Source organism: Chiloscyllium plagiosum, unplaced genomic scaffold (assembly GCF_037043375.1).
Source record: "Chiloscyllium plagiosum isolate Xiang-an unplaced genomic scaffold, Cpla_swu_hap1 HiC_scaffold_33, whole genome shotgun sequence".
Taxonomy (NCBI): Eukaryota; Metazoa; Chordata; class Chondrichthyes; order Orectolobiformes; family Hemiscylliidae; genus Chiloscyllium; species Chiloscyllium plagiosum.
The window spans coordinates 2,455,367-2,480,071 of NW_028270171.1; the positions used below are offsets into that span (position 1 = coordinate 2,455,367).

Below are 24,705 nucleotides of genomic sequence, written 5' to 3' on the forward strand. Positions count from 1 at the left end.
AATTTGGTTATGTTTACTTCAGTGATAGAAAGGGTAAGGTATATACTGCAGGGCAAGAGTTATAGCTGGGGGAAAGACAATTATGATGTGATTAAGCAAGTTTTAGGAATGCATAGGATGGGGAAGGAAACTGCAGGGGGATGGACACAATTCAAATGTGGAGCTTGTTCAAGGAACAGCTACTGTGTGTCCTTGATAAGTATGTACCTCTCAGGCCGGGAGGAAATGGTCAAGTGAGGTAACCATGGTTTACTAAAGAAGTTGAATCTCTTGTCAAGAGGAAGAGGGAGACTTATGTAAAGATGAGACATGTAGGCTCAGTTAGGGCGCTTGAGAGTTACAGGTTAGTCAGGAAGGAGCTAAATAGACAGCTAAGAACCAGGAGGGAACATGAGAAGTCACTAGCAGGTAGGATCAAGGCAAACTCTAAAGCTTTCAACAGGTATGTCAGGAATAAAAGAATGACCCAGGTAAGATTAGCGCCCGTCAAGGACAATAATGCGTCAAGGAAGTTGTGCATGGAGTCCGAGGAGATAGGAGAGGTGCTTAATGAATATTTTTCATCAGTATTCACATTGGAGAAAGACAATGTTGTCAAGGACAGTACTGAGATACAGGCTAGTAGACGAGATGGGATTGGGGTTCACAAGGAGGAGGTGTTAACAATTCTGGAAAGTGTGAAGTAGCTAAATCCCTGGGCAGGATGAGATTTATCCGAGGATTCTCTGGGAAACCAGGGAGGAGATTGCAGAGCCTTTGGCTTTGATCTTTATGTCGTCATTGTTGACAGGAATAGTGTCAGAAGAATGGAGGAAAGTAAATGTTGTTGCCTTGTTTGAGAAGGGGAGTAGAGATAGCCCTGGTAATAATAGACCAGTGAGCCTTACTTTGGTTGTGGGTAAAGTGTTAGAAAGGATTATAATCATTTAGAAAGGAATAATTTGATTAGGGATAGTCAGCATGGTTTGTAAAGGTCATGCCTCACCAACTTTTATTGAGTTCTTTGAGAAGGTGACCAAACAGGCGGATAAGGGTAAAGCAGTTGATGTGGTGTATATGGATTTCAATCAAGCATTAGATAAGGTTCCCCATGGTAGGCTATTGTGCAAAATATGGAGGCATGGGATTGAGGGTGACTTAGCAGTTTGGATCAGAAATTGGCTAGCTGAAAGAAGACAGAGGGTGGTTGTTGATGGGACATGTTGATCCTGGAGTTCAGTTGCTGGTGGTACATAGAACGTAGAACAGTACAGCACAGAACAGGTCTTTTGGCCCACGATGTTGTGCGAGATTTAATCCTAATGTAAAATATAGTAACAACCTACGCACCCCTCAACTCGCTGCTATCCATGTGCATGTTCAGCAGTCGTTTGAATGTCCCCAGTGACTCTGCTTCCATCTCCACCGCTGGTAACGCATCCCATGCATTAACAACTCTCTGTGTAAAGAACCTACCTCTGACGTCTCCTTTATACCTTCTTCCTAATATCTTCAAACTATGACTTCTCATACCAGTCAATCCTGCCCTGGGGAAAAGTCTCTGGCTATTGACTCTATCTATTCCTCTCATTATTTTGTACACCTCGATCAGGTCTCCTCTCTTCCTCCTTCTCTCCAGAGAGAAAAGTCCGAGCTTATTCAACCTTTCTTCATAAGGCAAGCCCTCCAGTCCAGGCAGCATCCTGGTAAACCTTCTTTACACCCTCTCCAAAGCCTCTGTATCTTTCCTATAGTAGGGCGACCTGAACTGGACACCGTATTCCAAGTGTGGCCTCACCAGGGACTTGTAGAGCTGTACCACAAGAATCTGTTTTGGGGCCATTGCTCTGTCATTTTTATAAATGACCTGGATGCGGTCGTAGAAGGATGGGTTAGTAAATTTGTGAATGACACTAAGGTCGGTAGAGATGTGGACAATGCGGAAGGATGTTGCAGGTTACAGAGGGACATAGATAAGCTGCAGAGCTAGGCTGAGAGGTGGCAAATGGAATTAAATGTGGAAAAATATGAGGTGATTCACTTTGGAAGGAGTAACAGGAATACAGAGTACTGGGTTAATGGTAAGATTCTTGGTAGTGTGGATGAGCAGAGAGATCTCGGTGTCCATGTGCATAGATATCTGAAAGTTGCCACCCAGGTTGATAGGGTTGTTAAGAAGATGTGCAATGTGTTAGATTTTATTGGGAGAGGGTTTGAGTTTTGGAGCCATGAGGTCATGTTGCAGATGGACAAAACTCTGGTGCAGCCGCACTTAAAGTATTGCTTACAGTTCTGGTCACCACATTATAGGAAGGATGTGGAAGCTTTGGAAAGGATGCAGAGGAGATTTACCAGGATGTTGCCTGGTATGGAGGGAAGGTCTTATGAGGAAAGGCTGAGGGACTCGAGGCTGTTTTCATTGGAGAGAAGAAGGTTGAGACGTGACTTAGTAGAGACATACAAGATGATCAGAGGATTAGATAGGATGGACAGTGAGAGCCTTTTTCCTTAGATGGTGATGGCTAGCATGAGGAGGTATAGCTTTAAATTGAGGAGTGATTGGTATAGGACAGATGTCAGAGGTAGGTTCTTTACTCAGAGAGTAGTAAGGTGGTGGAATGCCCAGCCTGCAACAGTAGTGGACTCGCCAACATTAAGGGCATTTAAATGGTCATTGATTAAACATATGGATGATAATGGAATAGTATAGGTTAAATGAGCTCTAGAATGGTTTCACAGGCCAGCGCAACATTGAGGGTTGAAGAGCCTGTACTGCCCTGTAATGTTCTATGTTCTAATGCTGAGGCTTATTTCCAGAACAGCTGTGTTTGAGCCTGGAAAACATGAAGGGAAAATAAAAGGTGTGTTTTTTCTCAGCACTATGTGTTTTTGGTAACAGATACCAGACTTGCTGTATGTAAAATAAAGTTTCAGCAGTACTGTCTCAATAAAGACGGTTTCTATAATTAAACTAAGGTCCTGCATTTCTTCCAGGAGTGAAACCTAATATGTCAGGAGGACAGGAAATCAGGTCGGATTGGTCTGCACTGGCCTGTCAACAAACAGTGAACCTGAGGGCCTGGCATGTAGGAAACCTGTATCCATTGTGTACGTGACCTGATTTGGACACCCTGACTTTATATACCACAAATAAACCAAGTTAGAACAATCTTTAGATTGTACTTAACTTCAACTGCTGCCTATCATCCTGGAACAGTGCAATACCATCTATGTGTAAAGATTAAATGGAAAACAACAGACACACCTTGATGCAAGGATTCCATCGTGGCCAGCACAGGACAATATAACTGGTGTCAGTGGAGCAGATGAGGCCAAGATTGTTGTTACTGGTGCTATTCTTGAATTGCTACTGGTAGAAGTATGTTCTGTCACTAACTCTAACTCATTGTCAGCCAGTACCTTCTCCAAAGTAAGAGGAAAGGGGAAGGATGGAAAATTAGATGACGTATGGAACATTTAGGTGTAAGCTGGAGTTCAAATTCTGAAGTGTCGAATTCAGACACAACTGTTTCATATGTTACTTCACTTTTAAATGGACTTTCAGAACAATGTGTTCATTTACAGGAAGTCACAAAGATGCGGAAGAAGATTGCAGTTACCGTTGGGATTATGACCCATATCAAGGAGAAGCTGGAGTATGTGGAAGCTGAGAATGTTGAGAAGAAAAACCAGCTCATGGACCTGGAGGCTGTCGTTGCCCAGGTAGCACGATGGGGCTGGGCGGGGACCACAGCTGAGGTGTTAAGGGTGGATATTTCAGGGTGGGGGCTGTGGGCAAGTGTCGCACTGTGGCGTGGGGGCATTGGGGAGCAATGAAAAGCAGGTACTGGGATGAGGGAATCAATGCCAAGGAGTGGGCTGGCCAAGAGTCTTCATTGGTCTACTCCTGCTCTTGAGTCCTAGGTTCCAGTATGGAATGAGCAGTATAGAATGGAGTGATAGAACACAGCAAAAACATGAGGTTGTCATGCAGTACGTATGGGGATTGTTTTTGTTATAAACTGGGGGTGAGGTGGACAATGGATCATGCACCACTGAGCACTGAATACTGTGTGTAGACAGAACCTTATACCTGAGCTCTTTGATACAAGGATATGCCATTAACATATATACCTCATGTCAAAGCAAGAACAGAACTGAAACAATTGCCCAGAGCAGAATGGGAGAGAACATTCAGCATCCAAAATGTATACCCAGTGTGCAACATTAGCAGAGACCCACATGGAAAGATTGAGAATTGCAGCTTTACTTTTTGACGTGTCTGAATAGTTTGCTCAAGAGGAAGAGTGCTAGAAATAAAAACAGAAAATACTGAAAAAACTCAGCAAGTCTGACAGCATCTGAGGAGAGAGGGAAATAGAGTAACATTTCAAATTGATGAGTTTTCACCAGAAAATTTGATGAAGAGCAATTGACCTGACACATTTACTCAAGTTTCTGTTCAAGAATGCTGCCTGACCTGCTGAATTTCTCCAGCACTTTCAGTGTTTATTTTAGAGTTTCAGCATCTACAGTATTTTGCACATGTTTTAGAGGGAGGGTGCTTGTGCTATGAATGGATCACTTCCCATTACTTCCCAGTGTCAGCATCAAGCGCTCCCTGGATAGCTACAACTGGTGAGATGGAGAGTGGAATTCCATCATTCTGCTCCAACAATATTCCTCCTTCTCAACTTCAGGAGAGGCTGACATGTTACTTCACTCAGTATGTCACCAACCATTGTTGTGGTTTCTCCGAATCAGCTGGAGTTGTTAGCAATATTAACAGGAAAACATTATTAGATTGTCAAAAATAAACCCTGTTAGAAATTTCTCAGAGAATGTGGCACTCATGCCCACAGAATGGCTTGATGTGAACAGCAAATGTATATTTAAGTTGTATAAACATGAGGGATAAACACACAATGGACAAAGCAATGGAAGGAGATGCTGATAGATGATGTGAATACATGGAAGGAACCTCATGTGATCACAGAGTGATTGGGCTAAATGCCCTTTCTGTTTGTAAACTTTGTCTAATTATCTGTGCCACTGAATGCGAGTGGAGCTTATATTCTTACCCCTATTTGTTAGTCTATTTGTCTATAAAAAAAAAATCACAAAATCTTTTCGATGGACTTCAGTGAAATTTAATACACAGATCAGGAAACATGGCCCAAGGAAGAACTGATTACTTTTTGCAAAGATGCACACCTGGATTCACTTAAAAATAAATTGAATTTGAAGATTGCAAATTGAGACTTTTTAAAAGAAAATTAAAGATGTCTTAGTGAAACTTGTTACAGTTGTCAAAATATGAACAGAGTTTTAAGAGCACATAGTTGTATTTAGATTGACCTGAAACCTCCCCAGTAAGATAGATGCACTTATTAAAATGATTTCTTGTTTCAGATTTGAGAGCATCGACCAGGGAAGGGCTCAAGCTACAGCTGCCCAGTTGTCACTTGGAAATATGATTGTTTTTCAGGAAGTTTTAATAATCCTTTTATCTTCTCTATGTTAATATCTGTGATAGAATCAAAGCCTATGCTAAGTGATACTGAAATCAGCCCAGTCATATTTCAGTTTTAATGAGAAGGAAAGGGTCTGCATTTCTACAGCATCTTCCATGAGTACTGGATACTCAAGAGCACTTTGCAGCCAGTACAGTACTTTTGAAAGATAATTGTTTGAAACATTGGAAACACTGCTTCATTATGAACAGGTTTGAGCAAAGATCAGACCTAGTCATTTTGGATAGCAACTGTATTTTTTTTCCAACATTATCCATTGATGTTTGATTTTGTGGTGTGGCTTTGCCTGCTATGACTCTGTAACTCTATTTGTGTTTGTTGTAGAAACGGGAAATTCTGACCAAAACCAAACAAGCACGGGACAGAGTCCGTGCAGCCAATTTCAAACTGAAGGAGAAGTGTGGCCTCCTGTGTAACAAAGTGCTCCTTCGTGACTATGAGGATAATGTAGACACCAGCGACAGACTGCGGCAAAAGCTGGAGGTGCTGAAACGGCAGCACGCTGATCTGACACTCGACTCCTACGGTATCAAGAAGAAAATTGAATGGGTGAAGATGGGACAGTTACAGACTCAGTAACAGCCCCTAGAGGGGAGCTTTTCCGTTTTATTCTGTTATGATAAATATTAAATCAACTGGCATCTACACATGGGTGTTTCCTTTTGTTGAAGTAAGAAACAGAGACAATGGGGCAGCTTCTAATGATGTTCATGATTTGGAGATGCCAGTATTGGACTGGGCTGTACAAAGTTAAACATCACACAACACCAGGTTATGGTCCAACAAGTTTAATTGGAAGCACCAGCTTTCAGAACACTGCAACCACCTGATGAAGGAGCAGTGCTCCAAAGCTAGTGCTTCTAATTAAACCTGTTGGACTATAACCTAGTATTGTGTGATTTTTCACACTATAATGTTGCAAGCCATGAGCACAGATCCAAGAGATCAGCTTCTAAACACTCTCAATGTTCTAGATTTGTAGACAGAGAAACAAACACCACCATCTTATTCAATCTGCAGTTTTCTAACCTGATTATTACCAATTCAAGCCCAGCATAAAATGTAAAGTTCATTCTTAAACTTCAGTAGATGTTAAAAATCACACAAGACCAGGTTATAATCTACCAGGTTTAGTTGGAAGCACTATCTTTTGGAGTGCTGCTCCCTCATCAGGTGGTTCCTTCAGTAGATGTGAATGTAATTGTCTTGACAGAGTGCTTCTTCCTATTTAGTTATAGTCACCGAATCAACTCATTGAGAAATTATATTCTATCTCTCTCATCTTGCAGGAGAATCTAAATTGACAGTTTTACAGAATGAATACAGATGATGATGATGATGATGATGCAAAGATGAATGTTTTGCAGGAGCTAGGAGTAACTGTTTAAGCTCACAACCAAATGTCACATAAGCAACATAAACGCACTTAAACTGTACAAACATTGTCTAAAAACTGACACTGACTTTTATGTTCATGCTAATGGAATTGAACAATAATGTGAAGTACTGTGCACAGCGACGTTAGTAGTAATCCAGCTTCATCTGCTTCACTGTAGTTGCTGTTTCAGCTGAAGTGTGGGCCAGTTACTAAGGCCTGTTTAGCATTACCCAGTATCAAACGATACCATACTGAGCCAGTTCATGCAGCTCCAAGTGGCTGAATGCCTCCCAAGGACAGATCACAGTGATATCTGTAAAAATTAGAGGTACTATTAAACACTCTTTTCTCTATCCATTTCTCCGTGCTGATTTTCAAAAGTGAGGACTGCAGATGCTAGAGATCAGAGTCAAGAGTGTGGTGCTGGAAAAGCACAGCAGGTCAGGCAGCAGCCGAGGAGCAGGAGAATCGATGTTTTGAGCATAAGCCCTTCATCAGGAATTACTGAGGCCTCATTCCTGATGAAGAGCTTATGCTCAAAACATCGATTCTCCTGCTCCTCGGCTGCTGCCTGACCTGCTGTGCTTTTCCAGCACCACACTCTTGACTCTGATTTTCAAAACCACCAACTCTGAGCCACAGAGCTCTCTACTGCCCTGTCTCAGGGGTCATTTAACATGTTTGTGTGTAAGTTCAGCACTAATCTGACCTACAGAGTGAGTGTGAGATCAGATTAAAATTCAGTGCTTTTGAGGGAGGGGTTGAGAATGATTTCTGTAACATACCTGTGCCAAGCCCCTCCATTCCAGGAATATCATCTCCAAACCTGCAGGAGAATGACAATCAGAGGCTGAAACCCCACTTAGCACAAAGCTGCTGAAAACAACATCGCATTGCAAAACTATCACATGCATTATTTTCATAAATTATAAAGACTGAGCTCATTCTACAAGTTATTTGTGTGATGTAACTTTATCAGGTGGGGTCCCTCCTCTGGTGAAGTAACAGGCAGAACAATGTCATGCAGGCACTTTAAATATTTGTCCATCGATATTGCAATCTTTTCTAGGTTAATGGCTGTATCAGTGTTTGGTGTTTAAATTAATACAGTTAGATTGTTCTTTTGATGCTAGAAATTGGAATCCTGCACTGTCCCAGTTTACAGAAAACAATCAGTTGCACTGTGTTGTTTCTAACACTGGCCCAACTCCTTGTGATGTGGTTTTACTGCTGGTGTTAACCCCGTTTATCTCTCTCCTAGCCTTAAAGTGAGCTAACAGAAAAATTCAGTGATACACCACAGTGACAATATGTAACAAACAGTTAATAACACTGTTAATAGCTCTGTTACTAGGCAGACACAACCCTGACTTCTGAATGGAACAGAACACGTTCCTGTCCCATTCTGGGGAAGTTGAATGGTATTAATGCCAGATTGTTAATCCAGAGACCCAGGTAAGGTTCTGGGGACCTGGGTTTGGAACAAGAACACGTTCCTGTTCCATTCTGGGGGAGTTGAGTGGTATTAATGCCGGACTGTTAATCCAGAGACCCAGGTAAGGTTCTGGGGACCTGGGTTTGAATCCCAACCATCTTAGTTGGTGGAATTTGAATTCAATAATTTTTTTAAAAATCTGGGATTAAGAGTCTAATGATGATCATAAATCAATTGTCAATTGTTAGAAAAATCCATCTGGTTTAGTAATGTACTTCAAGGAAGGAAATTGCCATCCTTCGTTGGTCTGGGCTACATGTGACTCCAGACCCACAGCAATGTGGTTGACTCTTAACCACCCTCTGGGCAATAAATGTTGGCCTACACCAGTGACACCCTCATCCTGTGAATGAATAAAAAAAACTAAGTAAACTCAGAGTTCAATTTTCATTTTAGTCTTAATGCTAAACATGGTTAGTGGAACAACAGACAAAATGTTACAACAATAATTTTAAGGAAAACATTACTGGTTACGTCTGGGATTATGGAGATAGTGGGAGAGTTTGACCAGCTAAGTTTTTGTTCCCTTTGCTGTGATTTGCACCTCTCTGATATACAAGAGATGTTGGTGAAATAGATAGGGCAGTCATTTCCAGACTGTCCACAACTTCAAAACTGGCTTTCATTGAGTTAGAGACACCAAGGGGTGTTCAGAATGTGGGCAAAAAAAGCAAAAGTTCACCAATGCCCCTGTATTGAGGAAGCTGCAACTTGTGTAGTACTGGTACACGGAGAAGGAGCAGTTTCACTGGAACAGAGTTCAATTTCACTGCTAAAGGGGTTAAAGAGACTCTGCCCAGGTCAACGATGCCCGTCTGTCCGCTGTGGATTGTGGGTAACCCTCCAACAATCTCATTCTGTCAGTCTGCCCACAGGGAGTGGGGCAGAAAGGCTGGTACTGACTCCAGTCTGTGTGTGTGTGTGTGTGTCTGTGTGTGTGTGTGTCTGTCTGTGCGTGTGTGTCTGTGTATATGTGTGTGTGTGGTTGTCTATGTGTGTGGCTGTCTGTCTGTGTGTGTATGTGTGCGTGTTTGTCTGTGTGTGTGTGTGTGGCTGTCTGCGTGTGTGCGTGTTTGTCTGTGTGTGTGTGGGGCTGTCTGTGTATTCCTGATGAAGGCCTCCGGCTCGAAGTGTCGATTTTCCTGCTCCTCGGATGCTGCCTGACCTGCTGTGCTTTTCCAGCACCATACTCTCAACTCGTGTGTGTGAGAGTGTGTGTATATGAGAGTGTCTGTGTGTGTGTGTGTGGAGAGAGGAGAAGATCCTAATGTCATTTCTATTAAAACTCCAGCAAAATAGTTCTCAGACCCTTGGATTCCAAGGCTCAACCTGTAAATCAAAATTTCTCAGTTATACCCTTTCACGCCTGCTTTGGGGGGTTTGCTCTTGAACTGTCGAGTCGCTCTTTGCTTGAACTTTGGTGGCCCCTTCCTAGGGGACGTGGCACCTCCAGAAATATTAGTTGGTGAAATATTCATTTCCACAGAACAGGGTTACTGAGACAGGAAACACTCACTGAAAGACAAAATGTCACAGTCAAACCAACGATTCTGGACACACCATCCCTGGTTAGAAAGGGAGGAATTTTCTGTCAATTATTTGTGGGGATTGAAGGTGCAACAGCTACTGTCTGATCCCTTCAGTAGCCATAACAAAGAGTTTATTCACAACTTACAAAACTGTCAAGTCAAGAACAGCCACCCATAATGTCCGTGAAGTGTGGCAGTATAGTATTACCAAAGAAATGCACTTAGACCTTGCTCAGTCATTTCAGCTGCAGCAGACCCTAACACTTCCAACAAAATGAATCAATGGCACAGAAACGTCTGGAGTGAGCCTTGACTCCACGGGAGCATTCTTGCCCAGAGTCTGGAATCCATTCCCGCCATCAGACATTGGGTAGAAAAGGTCTAATTCCTAAACACTGGGAAGGTATTCAGCAGATCACACCAACAATGTCAGGAAATCCATCTCTGTCTGGCACTGTAACACCCCCAGTCATAGAGGAGTACAGCACGGAAACAGACCCTTTGGTCAAACCTGTCTATGCCGACCAGATATCCCAACCCAATCTAGTCCCACAGTCGAGTTGTATTTTTGCCCTCCTGACCTAATTTGTAAATAACGAGTGGTAAAACTTAATACTGAGAAAGTTATTCTGCAAGCTGACACTTCCAAGTCCCACAGCCCCTCGTTATATTGGAAATGGACAGGCTGCTTTGTTTAAGATTCCTCTGACAGATGACATTGAATCCTCTTACAGGATGAGCTAAGTGCTTGAATTGGGCTTAGCCCAGTTGATCTCAGTGACATCTTATTCTGGTTCTTTCTTATTTTGCAATATTTTTCCAGGTGGGTCTCTGGACAAATAGCAACATTACAGAGTTAAAGTAAAGGGAATGTGATTGGGAGACAGCGGAACATTTTCTTTTTGTTTGCCAGCATGGGGTATTGAGCCCATTGGCTGTTTCTGTGCCACATCCCATGCATTCTATGTATAATATTTGGATACCATTGAATCTGTATACAATATGCTATACAGATCCTATATACACCATACATTATATATTTCCTTGGGGTCCTGTGGTTCAGTGAGGGCCTGGGTTCAAGTCCCACCTACTCCAGAGGGTGTCACAACCTCCTTGAACTGAATGATTTAAATTATTTACAATACTATCTGTACATGCTGGGAGAAATTACATTGTACATCTTGGCTTACAATGATTTTGTCTTTGTTGATTTTTTTTCTGTGTCATTGAATTACAGCAAAGGCTTACATTTATGTAACATCTTGGAAAATTTTCCAAAAGAACTTCACAGCAAAATGATCAAACAAATATCACCATGACCCCAAAGGTGGAGTTATTGGGGATGGGGAGTTCACTACACGTTCGGCTAAAAAGTGTTTTGTGGAGGTTGGAGGGATCAGATAAGGGACAAAGAGATGGAGTGAAGAAAGGGACTTTAGCGTTGAGACTGCTGGGGATTGGCCAGTAAAGGAGTGATGGGAAGAACTGCATAAAGGCTGGTTTTAAAGGAAGGACATGTTTCTGGAGGTTTGTATGCTGGAGAGATTTGCATAAATGCAATTTGCAATCTCCTTGGGAGAAGGAGAAAATATGATGGTCAGTAAAAAGTCACTTCTAACCTGTTTCATTACACACTGGGGATGTTTAATGAGGGGAAAGAAGCTAATATCAGGGAATGAATGTGTTTAGCTATTTTAAAAAGATTATTTAAAAGAAACACAGACACAAAAGCATACACACACGAACAAGCACTGATGGCTACACAGAGACAGAGATATGCATGCACAAACACACATCATTTTACTTACTAAAGTATAGAACCTCAATATCTACAAACTGGCTGGAAAAATATCATAAATCCTTTTGCATATATCACTGTTTGTTGAGAAGCTCTCAATCTAATGCATTTGTTCACTTCTTTGTATGTTCACACGTAGTACCTCTCTATTTAATCAATTGCTTATGGTGGTACTTACAGATTATGTAGCAGATTCCATCCCTAGTAAATTGCTTGAATGTAAACTGACAGCTACCCCTGCTGTACATTGATACTACAAGCTGATTTTCTTATGGAAGCAATCTCTATAAATACCATGAAGAAAGAGCACACAGGAAAATATGAACATAGAACAGCACGGCACAGTACAGCACAGCACAGGACCTTCAGTCCACAACGTTATGCGAAGCATTTTTCTTAATCTAAGATCAACCTAATCTACACACTTCTCAATTTACTGTCGTCCATGTGCTTGTCCAGAGGCATGATTCATCACAAATCTACCTCTCACTCAACTACTCAAGAAAAGAGTATGATGTTCAAAACATGTTACACTCTGCATAGGTGTTATTTTTCACATGAGCCCCCAGTCTAATCTCATCTCTATCTCACTCAGTGCAGCTTTCAATAATCATGAGAAAGTCAGAACCAGGAGTAGTTCAGCTGCATGAGCCTGCTCCCCCATTCTATCCCATCATGGCTGATCTCATCTCAGCCTCAACTCCATTTTCCCCTCTACCTTCCATAACCCTTCAATCTATTACTGATTAAAAATCTATCTCCTCCTCAAATTTACTTAATGTCCCAGCATCCACTATACTCTGAGGTTGTGAATTCCACAGATTCATAACTCTTAGAGAAATAATATCTCCTTGTGTCTGTTGTAAATCTGATACCCATTATCCTAAAACAAGTCCTTTTTTTGTATCCATCCACAGATGTATGTATTGCTGGCTGGGCCAGCACTTATGGCCCATTCCCAATAGCCCACAGGGCAGGAGTCAACCACGTTGCTGTGGGTCTGGAGTCATATGTAGGCCAGATCAGGTAAGGACAGCAAATTTCCTTCTCTGAAGGACATTAGTGAACCAGATGGATTTTTCCTGACAATGGTTTGATTGTCATCATTAGACTTTTATTTCAAGCATAGCCCCTTCGTCAGGTGAAGTGATAAAGGAGCAGCGCTCCAAAAGCTTGTGATTTCAAATACATCTCTTGGACTATAACCTGGTGTCGTGTAACTTAAGTCATAGAGATGTACAGCATGGAAACAGACCCTTCAGTCCAACCCATCCATGCTGACCAGATATCCCAACCCAATCTAGTCCCACCTGCCAGCACTTGGCCCATATCCCTCTAAACCCTTCCTATTCATATACCCATCCAAATGCCTCTTAAATGTTGCAATTGTACCACCTCCACCAGACTTCTGACTTTGTCCACCCCCCGTCATCTCCACATCAAAATTATTACTAAATTCAAATTCCAGCAATCTGCCATGGCTGGATTTGAACCTGCATCCCCAGAACATTACCTGGATCTCTGGATTAATGATATAATATTAATATCACTAGGCCATTACCTCCCCTGTCCATATTTTAATATTCCTTTTTTAGAAGCAAGTGTCTAATTTCATTTTCTTGGAACCATTGAAACTGGTGGCAAGAATTTTAAACAGAAACTATAAACCATAGAACAGTGCAGAAAGCTCACACAAACTACAAATCGACACCAAATTAATCCCATGATCCGTTCATAATTTACTTAACCCATATCTGGATATGCGAATGTTACAAGTAATGATAAGAAGTTAAAAAAAATGCAGTAAAAGGGAATGGGTAGTGCAGTGGTAGTGTACCTATTTCTGAACTGGGAGGTCTGCATTCAAGTCTCACCTGCTTCAGAGGTGTACAACAACATCTTAGAGAAGAATGATTAGGTAATAAATGTGAAGCATCAAAGGGGTGTGATTACAAAACAATCTGATGTTAGGAGAACCAAGTGGACGTGTTCTGTGGACTTGGATCTCGTTTCCCAGCCATTCATATTGCTTCAGATTTTGATTTGATTTGAATTGAACAGAATCATCAGCCCCCTCCCAGTTTGGTATACACAGCACTTCATGTTTCAGTAAAATTGGATTTACTAATCTTCTCACAGAGCTTCCCATTCAATATCTCAGGAGCACATGTTCGCTAATCGACTCAGTTCCTGATGATCCCAATTAGCAGCAGTGAATCCAAAAAGCTCCTGATGGACAGATACACTTGGATTGGGATTACTGCTACAGGCTGTCACTTGCAAGCCTGACTGTCACTGACACAAAAAGATGGAACACATTGGAAATACTCAGGAAATCAGGCAGCAGGAGGAATTCCAGTCTTTACCATCTTCTGATAGACACACGGCTGATCAGTGGGAATTTCAGATACAGGCACTGCAGGGAAGGTGTATTCCTCTAAGTAGTCCTGAAAACCATAATGGAAACAAATCTGCAAAACGTGCTACAGCTTATCATCTGAAGTGAAATCATAGACAAGTTCTGAGAATTAAACCCAATATTGCCGCTTCACTGAGCAAGATTGATTTGGAGATTCCAGTGTTGGACTGGGGTGTACAAAGTTAAAATTCACACAGCACCAGGTTATGGTCCAACAGGTTTATTTGAAAGCACTAGCTTTTGGAGCGCTGCTCCTTCATCAGGTGGTTGTTGTATCCTTGGCATGTTTTGCATTTCTACACAACAAACAGACTCCCCACAAATTCCCTGGGGAATCTCAGTGGAATTATGAAACAGTGGGACAAATAGAGTTGTGAACAAATTCTCGGTTAATGCTTTCATTGTTCATGAGCATTTCAACAATACAAGATTCTTTGGGGATGCGACAGGAGATGTTATTTCCCCTTGTGGGAGCGTCTAGGACCAGAGGCATAATAAGGAGTCAGCCATTTAAGACAGAAATAAAGAGGAAGTTCTTCTCTCAGAGAGGATGAGTCAGTGGAATTCTTTACTGGAGAGTTGTTGAGGCTGGGTCATTAAATACATTCAAGACTGAGATAGAGAGATTTTAGTCAGGAAGGGAATCGAAAGTTATGGGGGAAAGGCAGGAAAGTGGAGTTATCAGATCAGCTTTGAATGATACAGCAGACTTGATGGGCTGAATGGTGTAGAATCCTAAAATGTCTACAGTGCAGAAAGAGGTCATTTGGCCCATCAAATCTACACTGACCCTCTGAAGAGTATCCAGACTCACCCACACACCTTTTTAAACTATGGCTACCCCACCAAACCTGGACTGCACCATTCATACATCTTCTGGTCTGATTTCAATATTTGTGAATCTTGAAATCAGCATTTGACCCTTCATTGTTAATTGTTGATATTATATAAAAACTGGCAAGTGACCAAATTTAAGTCAGTAAATGTGGGATTGCACTGACATTCCACTGACTGGTCGCTGAGCTGAAGGGTACTGAAGGGTACCAGGATCCCAACACTGCAACCTCAAGGAGAACAATCAGGGGCATTGCAAATCCTCTCAAGATCAGCTGCTCAGGTCCCAGGAAACTGACCAAACTGAAGTCACGTAATTGATAGTCATTCAATACCAATAACATCTGTACATTACAAACATCATCAGCTTGAGAAGTCCCGCACTTTCAAAGGGTCAGTACCAAGGGAATTCTGCACTGTCAGAGGGTCAGTGCTGAGGGAGTGCCGCACTGTCGGATGGTCAATACTGAGGGGATGCTGCACCGTCAGAGGGTCAGTACTGAGGGAGTGCCACACTGTCAGAGGGTCAGTGCTGAGGGAGTGCTGCACTGTCAGAGGGTCAGTGCTGAGGGAGTGCTGCACTGTCGGAGAGTCAGTGCTGAGGGAGTGCCGCACTGTCGGAGGGTCAGTGCTGAGGGAGGGCCGCACTGTCGGAGGGTCAGTGCTGAGGGAGCGCCGCACTGTCGGAGGGTCAATGCTGAGAGAGTGCCGCACTGTCAGAGGGTCAGTGCTGAGGGAGCGCCGCAATGTCGGAGGGTCAGTGCTGAGGGAGCGCCGCACTGTCGGAGGGTCAGTGCTGAGGGAGCGCCGCACTGTCGGAGGGTCAGTGCTGAGGGAGCGCCGCACTGTCGGAGGGTCAGTGCTGAGGGAGCGCCGCACTGTCGGAGGGTCAGAGCTGAGGGAGCGCCGCACTGTCGGAGGGTCAGAGCTGAGGGAGCGCCGCACTGTCGGAGGGTCAGAGCTGAGGGAGCGCCGCACTGTCGGAGGGTCAGTGCTGAGGGAGCGCCGCACTGTCGGAGGGTCAGAGCTGAGGGAGCGCCGCACTGTCGGAGGGTCAGAGCTGAGGGAGCGCCGCACTGCAGGATAGATTGCTTCCTGTGACAATGTTCTGTCTATCTGCCAATATTTCAAATGATGTCTGCAAGTTTGTATTCTGAGCCAATTCTTATTCTTTTATTGAAAAGGGGATGAAAGTATCACTTTACTTACAAGAAGCAGCAGCAGCAGACAGTATTGAGGCTGGGCTCTGTCCCTTTCTCGCTGTCCCTGCAGATTCTCTGACTCCCTCTCCTTAAATCCTCTCTCAGTCACGCTATGCTTTCACAATCCTCTTCCAGCTGCCTTATTGGCTGCACCCTGAGCTCTCCATCCCACTTCAGGTCAAGCTTCATGAACCTTTCCAGAGAATACCCTCCACCCCCAGCCCCTCTGCTGCTGAACATGAGCAGAAAGCTGTTCTTAAACAGAGCAACGTGGAGGTTGGGGTGAGCCCCTGATCTTGGGGTTTGATACTCAGTGCAGCCCAGTTTCCCCTCCGCATCCACACTCTGGTTTTAGGGATCAGTCCTTGCCTTTCGAAGTCTGAGTGTATTAGAAGTGGGCTTTGACTCTGCTTTGATTGAGTTTCTGGGACTAGGTCTGAATTTTGTGAAATAGATGTGTGTTTGGAATAAAACAGTCAGATCCAGTGCTGGGAAAACACTGCTTCTGTGTGCAGATGTAACTCTGAATGTTTGATTTGAAACTGGAGACTGCAGAATGACATTACCAGAAAGTGGTCCACGCATCAGAGGCTGAATGTTTTTTTTAAATCTCGGTGTCATTAAGTTCAGTTGTACAATGTTAAACTCACAAGGATTAGCAGTGAAGCTTAGAAATGTTCTGACTGTGGTGGGTATGACGTCACAGTGAGTTGGTGTTGGAATGGTGTAACACATCCCATACTAGGGAAAATGTGACACTAATGGGTGCGACGCTGATGAGTGTGACACTAGTGACACAGACAGTCCTACACTTTGCTATACATTTGACAAGATCATTACATCTGCACTGAAGTGTAAGTGAATTCTGCACACTGTTATAGTGACCTGTGTAAATGGGATGATTATTAGAACAGTACAGCACAGAACAGGCCCTTCGGCCCTCGATGTTGTGCCGACCTTTTATCCTACTCTAAGATCAGACTAACCTACGTACCCTTCATTGTACTATCATCCATGTGCCTATCCAAGAGTGGTTTAAATGTCCCTAATGTATGACTTTGCAATCACTGCTCTTAGTGAATATTCTGATGGAGACTCTGTTAGTCCATTTACAGAGGATTATTGTTGCGACAATCACCTTACTGTTCAGGCAGATTAGTGAGGTGAAGCTGCTACTAATCTGTTTCAGCAGGAGAGGACATTACTGATTAGACAATCCCCAGCAGATTAAATCATGTCTCTGAGAGATTGGTTCATGCGATATCTGGCCAAGTCACTTTGTAAACAGTTGGTAACAAATCCAGAATGATGCTGCTCAGGCGACTCTATTTTACTGTGTTCCTGCGAGAAGATGAGTAACTGATGGAGATTGCCAGAGACCGTGGTGATATCAGGGCTGACCATTTATCAAAAAATCAATCCAGAGCAACATTAATTTCACAAATTGACTGACAGGTAGCCCCTCTGACAGTGCAGTATTCCCTCGCTGTTGGACAGAGCCCCTCTGACAGTGCAGTATTCCCTCGCTGTTGGACAGGTAGCCCCTCTGACAGTGCAGTATTCCCTCGCTGTTGGACAGAGCCCCTCTGACAGTGCAGTATTCCCTCGCTGTTGGACAGGTAGCCCCTCTGACAGTGCAGTATTCCCTCGCTGTTGGACAGAGCTCCTCTGACAGTGCAGTATTCCCTCGCTGTTGGACAGAGCTCCTCTGACAGTGCAGTATTCCCTCGCTGTTGGACAGAGCTCCTCTGACAGTGCAGTATTCCCTCGCTGTTGGACAGAGCCCCTCTGACAGTGCAGTATTCCCTCGCTGTTGGACAGAGCTCCTCTGACAGTGCAGTATTCCCTCGCCATTGGTTGGAGCTGTCATCTTAGACTCAGTATCTGTCTGGCAGTGGGATCAAAACAGATGACCGTCCGCTCCACAGCACCAGCTGACTCAGGAAAGAGCCATGCAGCAAACAAACTGATCCATGCAGATGTTCCTAGAACAGGAAATGGCTCTGGATAAATTCAAACTTCAGCAGTTCATGGAAGAATATAAACATGGGACTGGAAGGAAATACAGACACTGAAATCATCTGATTTGATTTGAATTATTATTGTCACAGGTATCAAGATACAGTGAAAAGTACTATTTTGCATGTTATCCAGACAATTCATATCTTAGATAAGTACAGAAGGGTAATAGAACAGAATGTACTATATAGAGAAAGATATTTGAGAGGTCTGCTCACAAGTCTGATAACAGCAGGAAGAAACTGTTCTTAAATCTGTTGGTACATGTATTTAAACTTTTGTATCTTCTGACTGATGGAAGAGGGTGCAAGAGTGTATAACTGGGGTGATTGTACTGGCCGCTTTCCCAAGGCAGTGGGAAGTCGAGATGGAGTCGATGGATGGAAGGCTGTTTTTCAGGATGGACTGAGCTATGTTCAGGACTCTCTGTAATTTCTTATGTTGTTGGGCAGAGCAGTTGCCATACCAAGCTGTGATGGACCCGGATAGGATGCTTTCTATGGTGCATCTATTAAAATTCCTAAGAGTCCTTGTGGACATGCTGGATTTCCTTAGCATTCTGAGGAAGTAGAGGCGATGGTGTGCTTTCTTAACCATTGTTGCAATCTCTCTTTCGATGCCATCCAACCTGCTGAGTATTCCTGACATTTTCTGTTTTGTATTTTCCAATGCTCACCATTTGGTTCGGGGGGGAGGCTGAACTCAGTCTCAGGTGAACTCTCCTCCAACTTATCTGAGAGCCAGGTTTAGTCAAGACAATCGCTTTGGAATTTTTAAAATGCCAACAGGTCTTGCAGAGAGAGTGATAACTCCATGGCAGAGTACATCCAGGCTGCAGAAACAAGCGAAATGCTGAAACCAGTTATTTATTACATTATACAGCATTATTTGAATTTCCGGAGGTTTTTGCTATAATTGTCAAGGGGATTGTTCAGGCCAACATTGAGATAAAATGCAAACAAAACTACAGATGCTGGAAATCTGAAAGATTGCTGGAGAAACTCCGCGGGTCTAGTAGTCTCTCTGGAGAGAGAAAGATTCTATAGAGCTGCGGAGTTTCTCCAGTAATACCTCTTTGACTCTAAGCTGGTGGGGCTCCTTCTACCTTCGTTCCCAGGACAGTCCCAGAGTCACAATGGTCCCAACACGACAGCAGGCTGCAGTGTCCTGACCGTCCGCTGGATGGCAGACGTGAGACGGGCTGCAGTTCTCGTTGTAGCCGTGGGAGGCGGCTGTGAGGCCGGGCTGTGGTTCCCCTGGTGTCCGCAAGGAGCGGGTGTGAGACCAGGTTGCAGTTCCTCTGGTGGCCTCGGGGAGCGGGTATGAGACCAGGTTGCAGTTCCCCCGGTGGCCACAGGGAGCGGGGCTGAGCCGAGTTGCAGTTCCCCCGGTGGTCGCGGGGAGCGGGTGTAAAGCCGGGCTGCAGTTCCGCCGGTCGGCGCGGAGAGCGGGTGTGAGACCAGGTTGCAGTTCCCCCGATGGCCGCGGGGAGCGGGTGTGAGACCAGGTTGCAGTTCCCCCGATGGCCGCGGGGAGCGGGTGTGAGACCGGGTTGCAGTTCCCTCGGTGGCCAGAGGGAGCGGGGCTGAGCCGAATTGCAGTTCCCCCGATGGCTGCGGGGAGCGGGTGTGAGACCAGGTTGCAGTTCCCCCGATGGCCGCGGGGAGCGGGTGTGAGACCAGATTGCAGTTCCCCCGATGGCCGCGGGGAGCGGGTGTGAGACCAGGTTGCAGTTCCCCCGATGGCCGCGGGGAGCGGGTGTGAGACCAGGTTGCAGTTCCCCCGATGGCCGCGGGGAGCGGGTGTGAGACCAGGTTGCAGTTCCCCCGATGGCCGCGGGGAGCGGGTTTGAGACCAGGTTGCAGTTCCCCCGGTGGCCATGGGGAGCGGGGCTGAGCCGGGTTGCAGTTCCCTCGGTGGCCGGTGGTGTCGCGCGTTCCCCTTGGTACAGGCACGCCGCCATTTTGTGACCGTGTCTCAGCCGTGGCCCCGGATCCGGCTTCTCCCGCTCGGTAAGTTCCGACGCCGCCACCCCGGGCCTCGCTTCTCCACGGTTCCAATTCCTTCTGCACCCTGGTGGCCATCTTGTGCCCGAACCTGGCTCATTGGTCGCAGGTCAGTGCTGCCCGGACGGGGCTCTCGAGCAGAGAGAATGGCAGAGCCTGAGGCCTGGGCCCTGGTCAGTTTGAGGGGCTAAGGCGGAGGGAGGGGGTGGTGTTGTGGAAATGGAGCGAGGCCAAGCCTTGGGTTTGGCATTGACTCCGATACCGTATACTTCTGGATCCTGAGTGTGAGCAACACGATTCAGCCCTTTATGCCAGCATGGTGTCGCCTTGGCAACGGTGCTTTCCAATCTGGAGTTATTGTTACCGAGAGCACCGCCGATGGGGGATGGGGGGGGGGTCGGGTCGTCCCACTACCCGTGGCTCCGTCCTCAGCCGGTAACGGCAGGGACCCGTGCTGTAGAAACGCCAGCACACAAAAAAAGGAAGGCCTCGGCCCCTCAACCAAAATCACCCGAAAACGGCCACTTCTCACCCGTCCCCCGGCGCTGCCTCAGTGCTGTGTAGCTCTGGCACTTTGGGTTTTAATTTATTTCGATGAGCGATAGGCCTGAGGAAGAGGAATTGGGGGAAAGTAGAGAGTGCCCAAGCTCTGCGCTGGGAGCCTGAAGGTCTTTGTGCGGTTTGTGCATTCGTGCTGGCTGCTTGAGGGAAGCTGTTGACAAAGGAAGATTCGTATCCTGTGCATTCGTATCACATCTTGCTGTCTGCAGAGATCTCGAAGTCTTTCATACAAAATTCATCACTTTCTAGACTGCAGGTTGCTATTATAGCAAAATCAAAGTTGACAAAATCCATTCTGTGCATCAGCAAATCATTAATGCGGTACTGTTACTTTCACAATAGCTCAACATTTTCACCAAGTGTTTCATAAACAAGCCCCTTCTTGTCAAATGTAATGAGTAGCTAGGAACTTTGTGATTTGGTTCAGTAAATTGGAGTATATACCTATGAAACCGTGCTAACAATACTGCTGCACATCACAGGCCCCACAAGTGAATTGTGTTGTTCGGCATCACTTATCCCTCTCCCCTTTTACGGTATTCAGAAAGCTTGTTGTCCCTGTAATGCATACTTGGCGTTACAACATTCTTAGATGTGTCCCTGCTTCTGTCGACATCTTAGCATCAAGGCTAAAGTGAAATTGGTGCTTTTCTCTCAGTTTTGTAATTTTTGCAACAGACAGCAGTTAGTTTTACAGAATTGAGAAGCAAGATTTAGATTTGATCTCATTCAGGGAAAGGGAGGTTGGTGAATCAATACAGAAGCTGATACTAGCTAGATCTTGTACTGATCGAACACACACATGGTGAGTCAAGTGCAACAATATTCAGAAGGGACTCTCAGTTCCTGCACATTCTACACTGAAAGCAGATGGTGGTAGGGGATGGGTGTGATGGCGATGCAAGGCACAAAATACTAACTTGAGGCAGTCTATTGCATGCCCAGTAACCAACTTGACATTGTGACCCTCTTAATGCCGATCTCTCATTTTTTTTTGTAGAGATCTTTCAGATCAGAGAGTGCTTTCTCTATTATCACAGAATTCTCCACAGAGTAGGACAAGGAGTGACTGCCCTAGTGTTTTTGTGGCTCAGTGGTTAGCACTGCTGCCTCACAGCGTTCAATTCCCGCCTCGGGCAACAGTTTGTGTGGAGTTTGCACATTCTCCCCGTGTCTGCGTGGGTTTCCTCCCACAGTCCAAAAATGTGTAGGTTAGGTGAATTGGCCATGCTAAATTGTCCGTAGTGTCAGGTGAAGGGGTAAATGTCAGGGAATGGGTCTGGGTGGGTTGCTGTTTGGAGGGTCATTGTGGACTTGTTGAGCTGAAGGGCCTGTTTCCACACTGTAAGTAATCTAATCTAAAAAAAAATGCCAGTTTTCAGGGCAGAGTTGGAGATTTTACTGGGAACTGAAATGAACAACAGTCTTATCAATGGATCTGTGATTACCTATAGCATATATCAATGAGAGCTGTGATTTGGTTCACACACACACTGTAAAATATGATGTGCAGGAACCGCTTTTGGACTAGGGTGGGCAAAGTTAAAAATCACACAACACCAGACTATAGTCCAAAAGGTTTATTTGGAAGCGTTTGCTTTCTGTTATGACATGCAGTAAATCACTCAGCTAATTTAAACCCGACACACAGAGAAGCTCATCTCGCGCTGTAATCTATTAAATTTCGAAAGGCAAAAAACTATCTCAGAGGTCGCTATTTAAAGTAAAAATTAACAATTTTATTCTTTAAGTCCAAAAGAGAACTTTAGATAACTATTTACAACACCTTTCTCTTAAACCTATCTTTTACCTGCCACTCTATAATACTGGTCTGATTTAAAAAAGAATCCCATTTAAATATTACAGAAAAAATCACGTTTCAAAACCAGTCAACTTTGTTGATTCGCCTTTATAGATTTTCCTCTGTAGACTTTTCTAGATCAGCTTTTCTTTGGTCTTCTGCTGCTCAACTTTTCTGATGGACAGATACTTTTCAGAGAGCTATTCAGCTAGCAGTCTATACTTGTTGATGTTCTTGACAGTTCTCCCCCTAACTGTTCAAAATGTCTGGTTTTATACCTCAGCATTAGATAATTTTGTTGGTTTGATGTCATCAAAACATTCAATTCAAATTCGATTGGATTTCGGTATCTGAGGCATAATTTAAACTGATTGGCAGAATTTGAATTTGTTTTTGTTCCATGGCATTTGAACCCCAGCGATTTGTTTCAACCAATGTTACATTTTTAAATTGTTCAGTACACTGTGCTTTCAGTCAGTCCTTGCTAGCTTCCTCTCTCTCTCGAAGGTATAGTACACACCTACACCTTCATAACACCTCCCTCTTAAGAAAACTTGAACGATCATAATGAAAAGATGGCTTCATTTTTTTCTCTATTCCTTAACCACATTACTATGACATACATAAGACTTTAAGTTCGTATTAATTTCTTCCCACCTATATAACATTGAATAGAAATCAATCTCATCTATACTTTCAGTTAAATCCATGATAACGCATCTGCGATTACATTCTTACAACCCGCTAAATGTATGATTTGTAAATTAAAACTCTATAACATAAGACTGCAATGAAATAGTCTCATATTCTTGTCTTTAAAGCGTTCCCAGAATATAAGAGGATTGTGATCCGTCTCCGACACATTGTTCGTGACGTACACATTAAAATGTTGTAAGGCCAGAACCAAACTCAATAGCTATTTTTCGATCGTGGAGTATTTCCTCTGGTGGATGTTGAATTTCTTCGAAAAGTGCTCAACTGGCAGTTCAATCCCATCATCTTCCTGTAGCAGTACAGCTCCAACTCCTGTGTCACTAGCATCGATGGCAAGTTTGAAGGTTTCAAAAAGATTGGTGTGGCTAAAACTGGTGCAGTGGTTAATATTGCTTTTAACTGGTCGAATGCCTCCTGGCATTGTTCTGTCCACCGAAACTTTGTGTTGTTCTTTAGCAAATCGGTTAATGGTGCCACTACACTGCTGAAGTTTGGAACAAACCTCCGATAGAATCTGCTTAGTCCCGAGAATCGAAGCACTTCTTTCTTTGAGGTTGGTTGTGGAAATTCCTCGATGGCCTTCATCTTTGTGTTCCATGGGGTCAACCTTCCATGTCTGATGTTATGTCCCAAGAACGTCATTGCTGCTTTCATGAATTCAGTTTTATTTAAGTTTATCACCAGTTTTGCTTCTTATAGGCGTTCAAAGAGTTTAACAACTGTACCACGTGATCTTTCCAGGACTTAGTAAAGATCACTACATCATCCGGATGTAACCCAGCCACAACTCTGTTCATAAGTTTTTGGAATATGGCAGATGCATTCTTCATTCCAAAGGACATCACTTTGAATTGATATAGCCCATTTGGGGTTACAAATGCAGAAATTTCTTTTGCCATCTCTGATAAAGGTACCTGCCAATAACCATGCTGTAAGTCCAACTTGGTGATGTAACTGGCTTGTCCAACTTTCTCCATATAGTCCTTCAATCTTGGTATTGGATATAAGTCCAATTTTGTAATGGCGTTGACCATCTGATAATCCTCGCCAAATCGTTAAGTCCTGTCCAGTTTGAAAGCTAAGACAATTGGCAAACTCCACTCATGCTACCTTGGTTCAATGATATCCTCACTGAGCATGGCCTCCACCTCCTAGACCTGTCCGGCTTTGAATGGATTAAGCCGATAGGGGTGTTGTTTTATTGGAACAGTATTCTCTATGTCTACCTCATGCACAATAGCATTATTCCTCCCCATCTGTTTCCTACATATGTCCTCATACTGCAGTAACAAACCTTTTAACTGTGTTCTATGCTCCTATTCCACTCCTCAAGGACTTCATTTTTTAACATATTTTGAGGCACATCAAACTCCACAATATATGGATTTGATCCTTCACTCTGCGGGGCAGTAACTAACACATGTTTCTCCAGTTCT

At 44.0% G+C, this 24,705-nt stretch overlaps 3 protein-coding genes across 6 annotated transcripts in view; 2 read left to right on the forward strand and 1 right to left on the reverse strand.

Moving 5' to 3' along the window:
* The window catches only part of cfap184 (cilia and flagella associated protein 184), a 25,264-nt gene extending 19,172 nt beyond the window's left edge, over positions 1-6,092 (forward strand). Inside the window, exons 11-12 of the mRNA XM_043679414.2 lie at positions 3,565-3,702; positions 5,838-6,092. Of these exons, the coding sequence (XP_043535349.2) occupies positions 3,565-3,702; positions 5,838-6,092 (393 nt within the window). The remainder of the gene's footprint in view (positions 1-3,564; positions 3,703-5,837) is intronic.
* Positions 5,107-16,716, reverse strand: pde6hb (phosphodiesterase 6H, cGMP-specific, cone, gamma, paralog b). Of its 3 annotated transcripts, none has more exons than XM_043679419.2 (4): positions 16,176-16,716; positions 9,743-9,901; positions 7,677-7,717; positions 5,107-7,204 (listed from the first exon to the last, which is right to left on the reverse strand). In XM_043679419.2, exons 2-4 carry the CDS (start codon positions 9,862-9,864, stop codon positions 7,128-7,130), a joined length of 240 nt encoding a protein of 79 aa, XP_043535354.1. In that variant the 5' UTR covers positions 9,865-9,901; positions 16,176-16,716; the 3' UTR covers positions 5,107-7,127. The 3 variants fall into 3 exon arrangements, with proteins under 3 accessions (XP_043535354.1, XP_043535355.1, XP_087834320.1); XM_043679420.2 differs by lacking the exon at positions 16,176-16,716 and adding an exon at positions 14,080-14,165; XM_087978194.1 differs by lacking the exon at positions 16,176-16,716 and adding an exon at positions 11,892-12,004.
* A 3,412-nt stretch (positions 16,717-20,128) lies between these two features.
* The window catches only part of LOC122542084 (CCR4-NOT transcription complex subunit 3-like), an 89,336-nt gene continuing 84,759 nt past the window's right edge, over positions 20,129-24,705 (forward strand). Inside the window, exon 1 of one of the 2 annotated variants that reach the window (XM_087978191.1) lies at positions 20,129-20,199. The gene's annotated coding sequence lies outside the window, so the exon portion shown is untranslated. The other variant, XM_087978192.1, reaches the window with a different exon arrangement.

What these genes read in the sequence shown, in the direction of transcription:
- pde6hb (XM_043679419.2), bottom strand. Translation starts at nt 9,864, where the DNA reads ATGAATATTTCACCAACTAATATTTCTGGAGGTGCCACGTCCCCTAGG. An exon ending in CCCAAAGCAGGCGTGAAAGG is followed by an intron (nt 7,718 to 9,742) that starts GTATAACTGAGA and finishes ATTCTCCTGCAG; the next exon opens with GTTTGGAGATGATATTCCTG. An exon ending in AATGGAGGGGCTTGGCACAG is followed by an intron (nt 7,205 to 7,676) that starts GTATGTTACAGA and finishes TAATTTTTACAG; the next exon opens with ATATCACTGTGATCTGTCCT.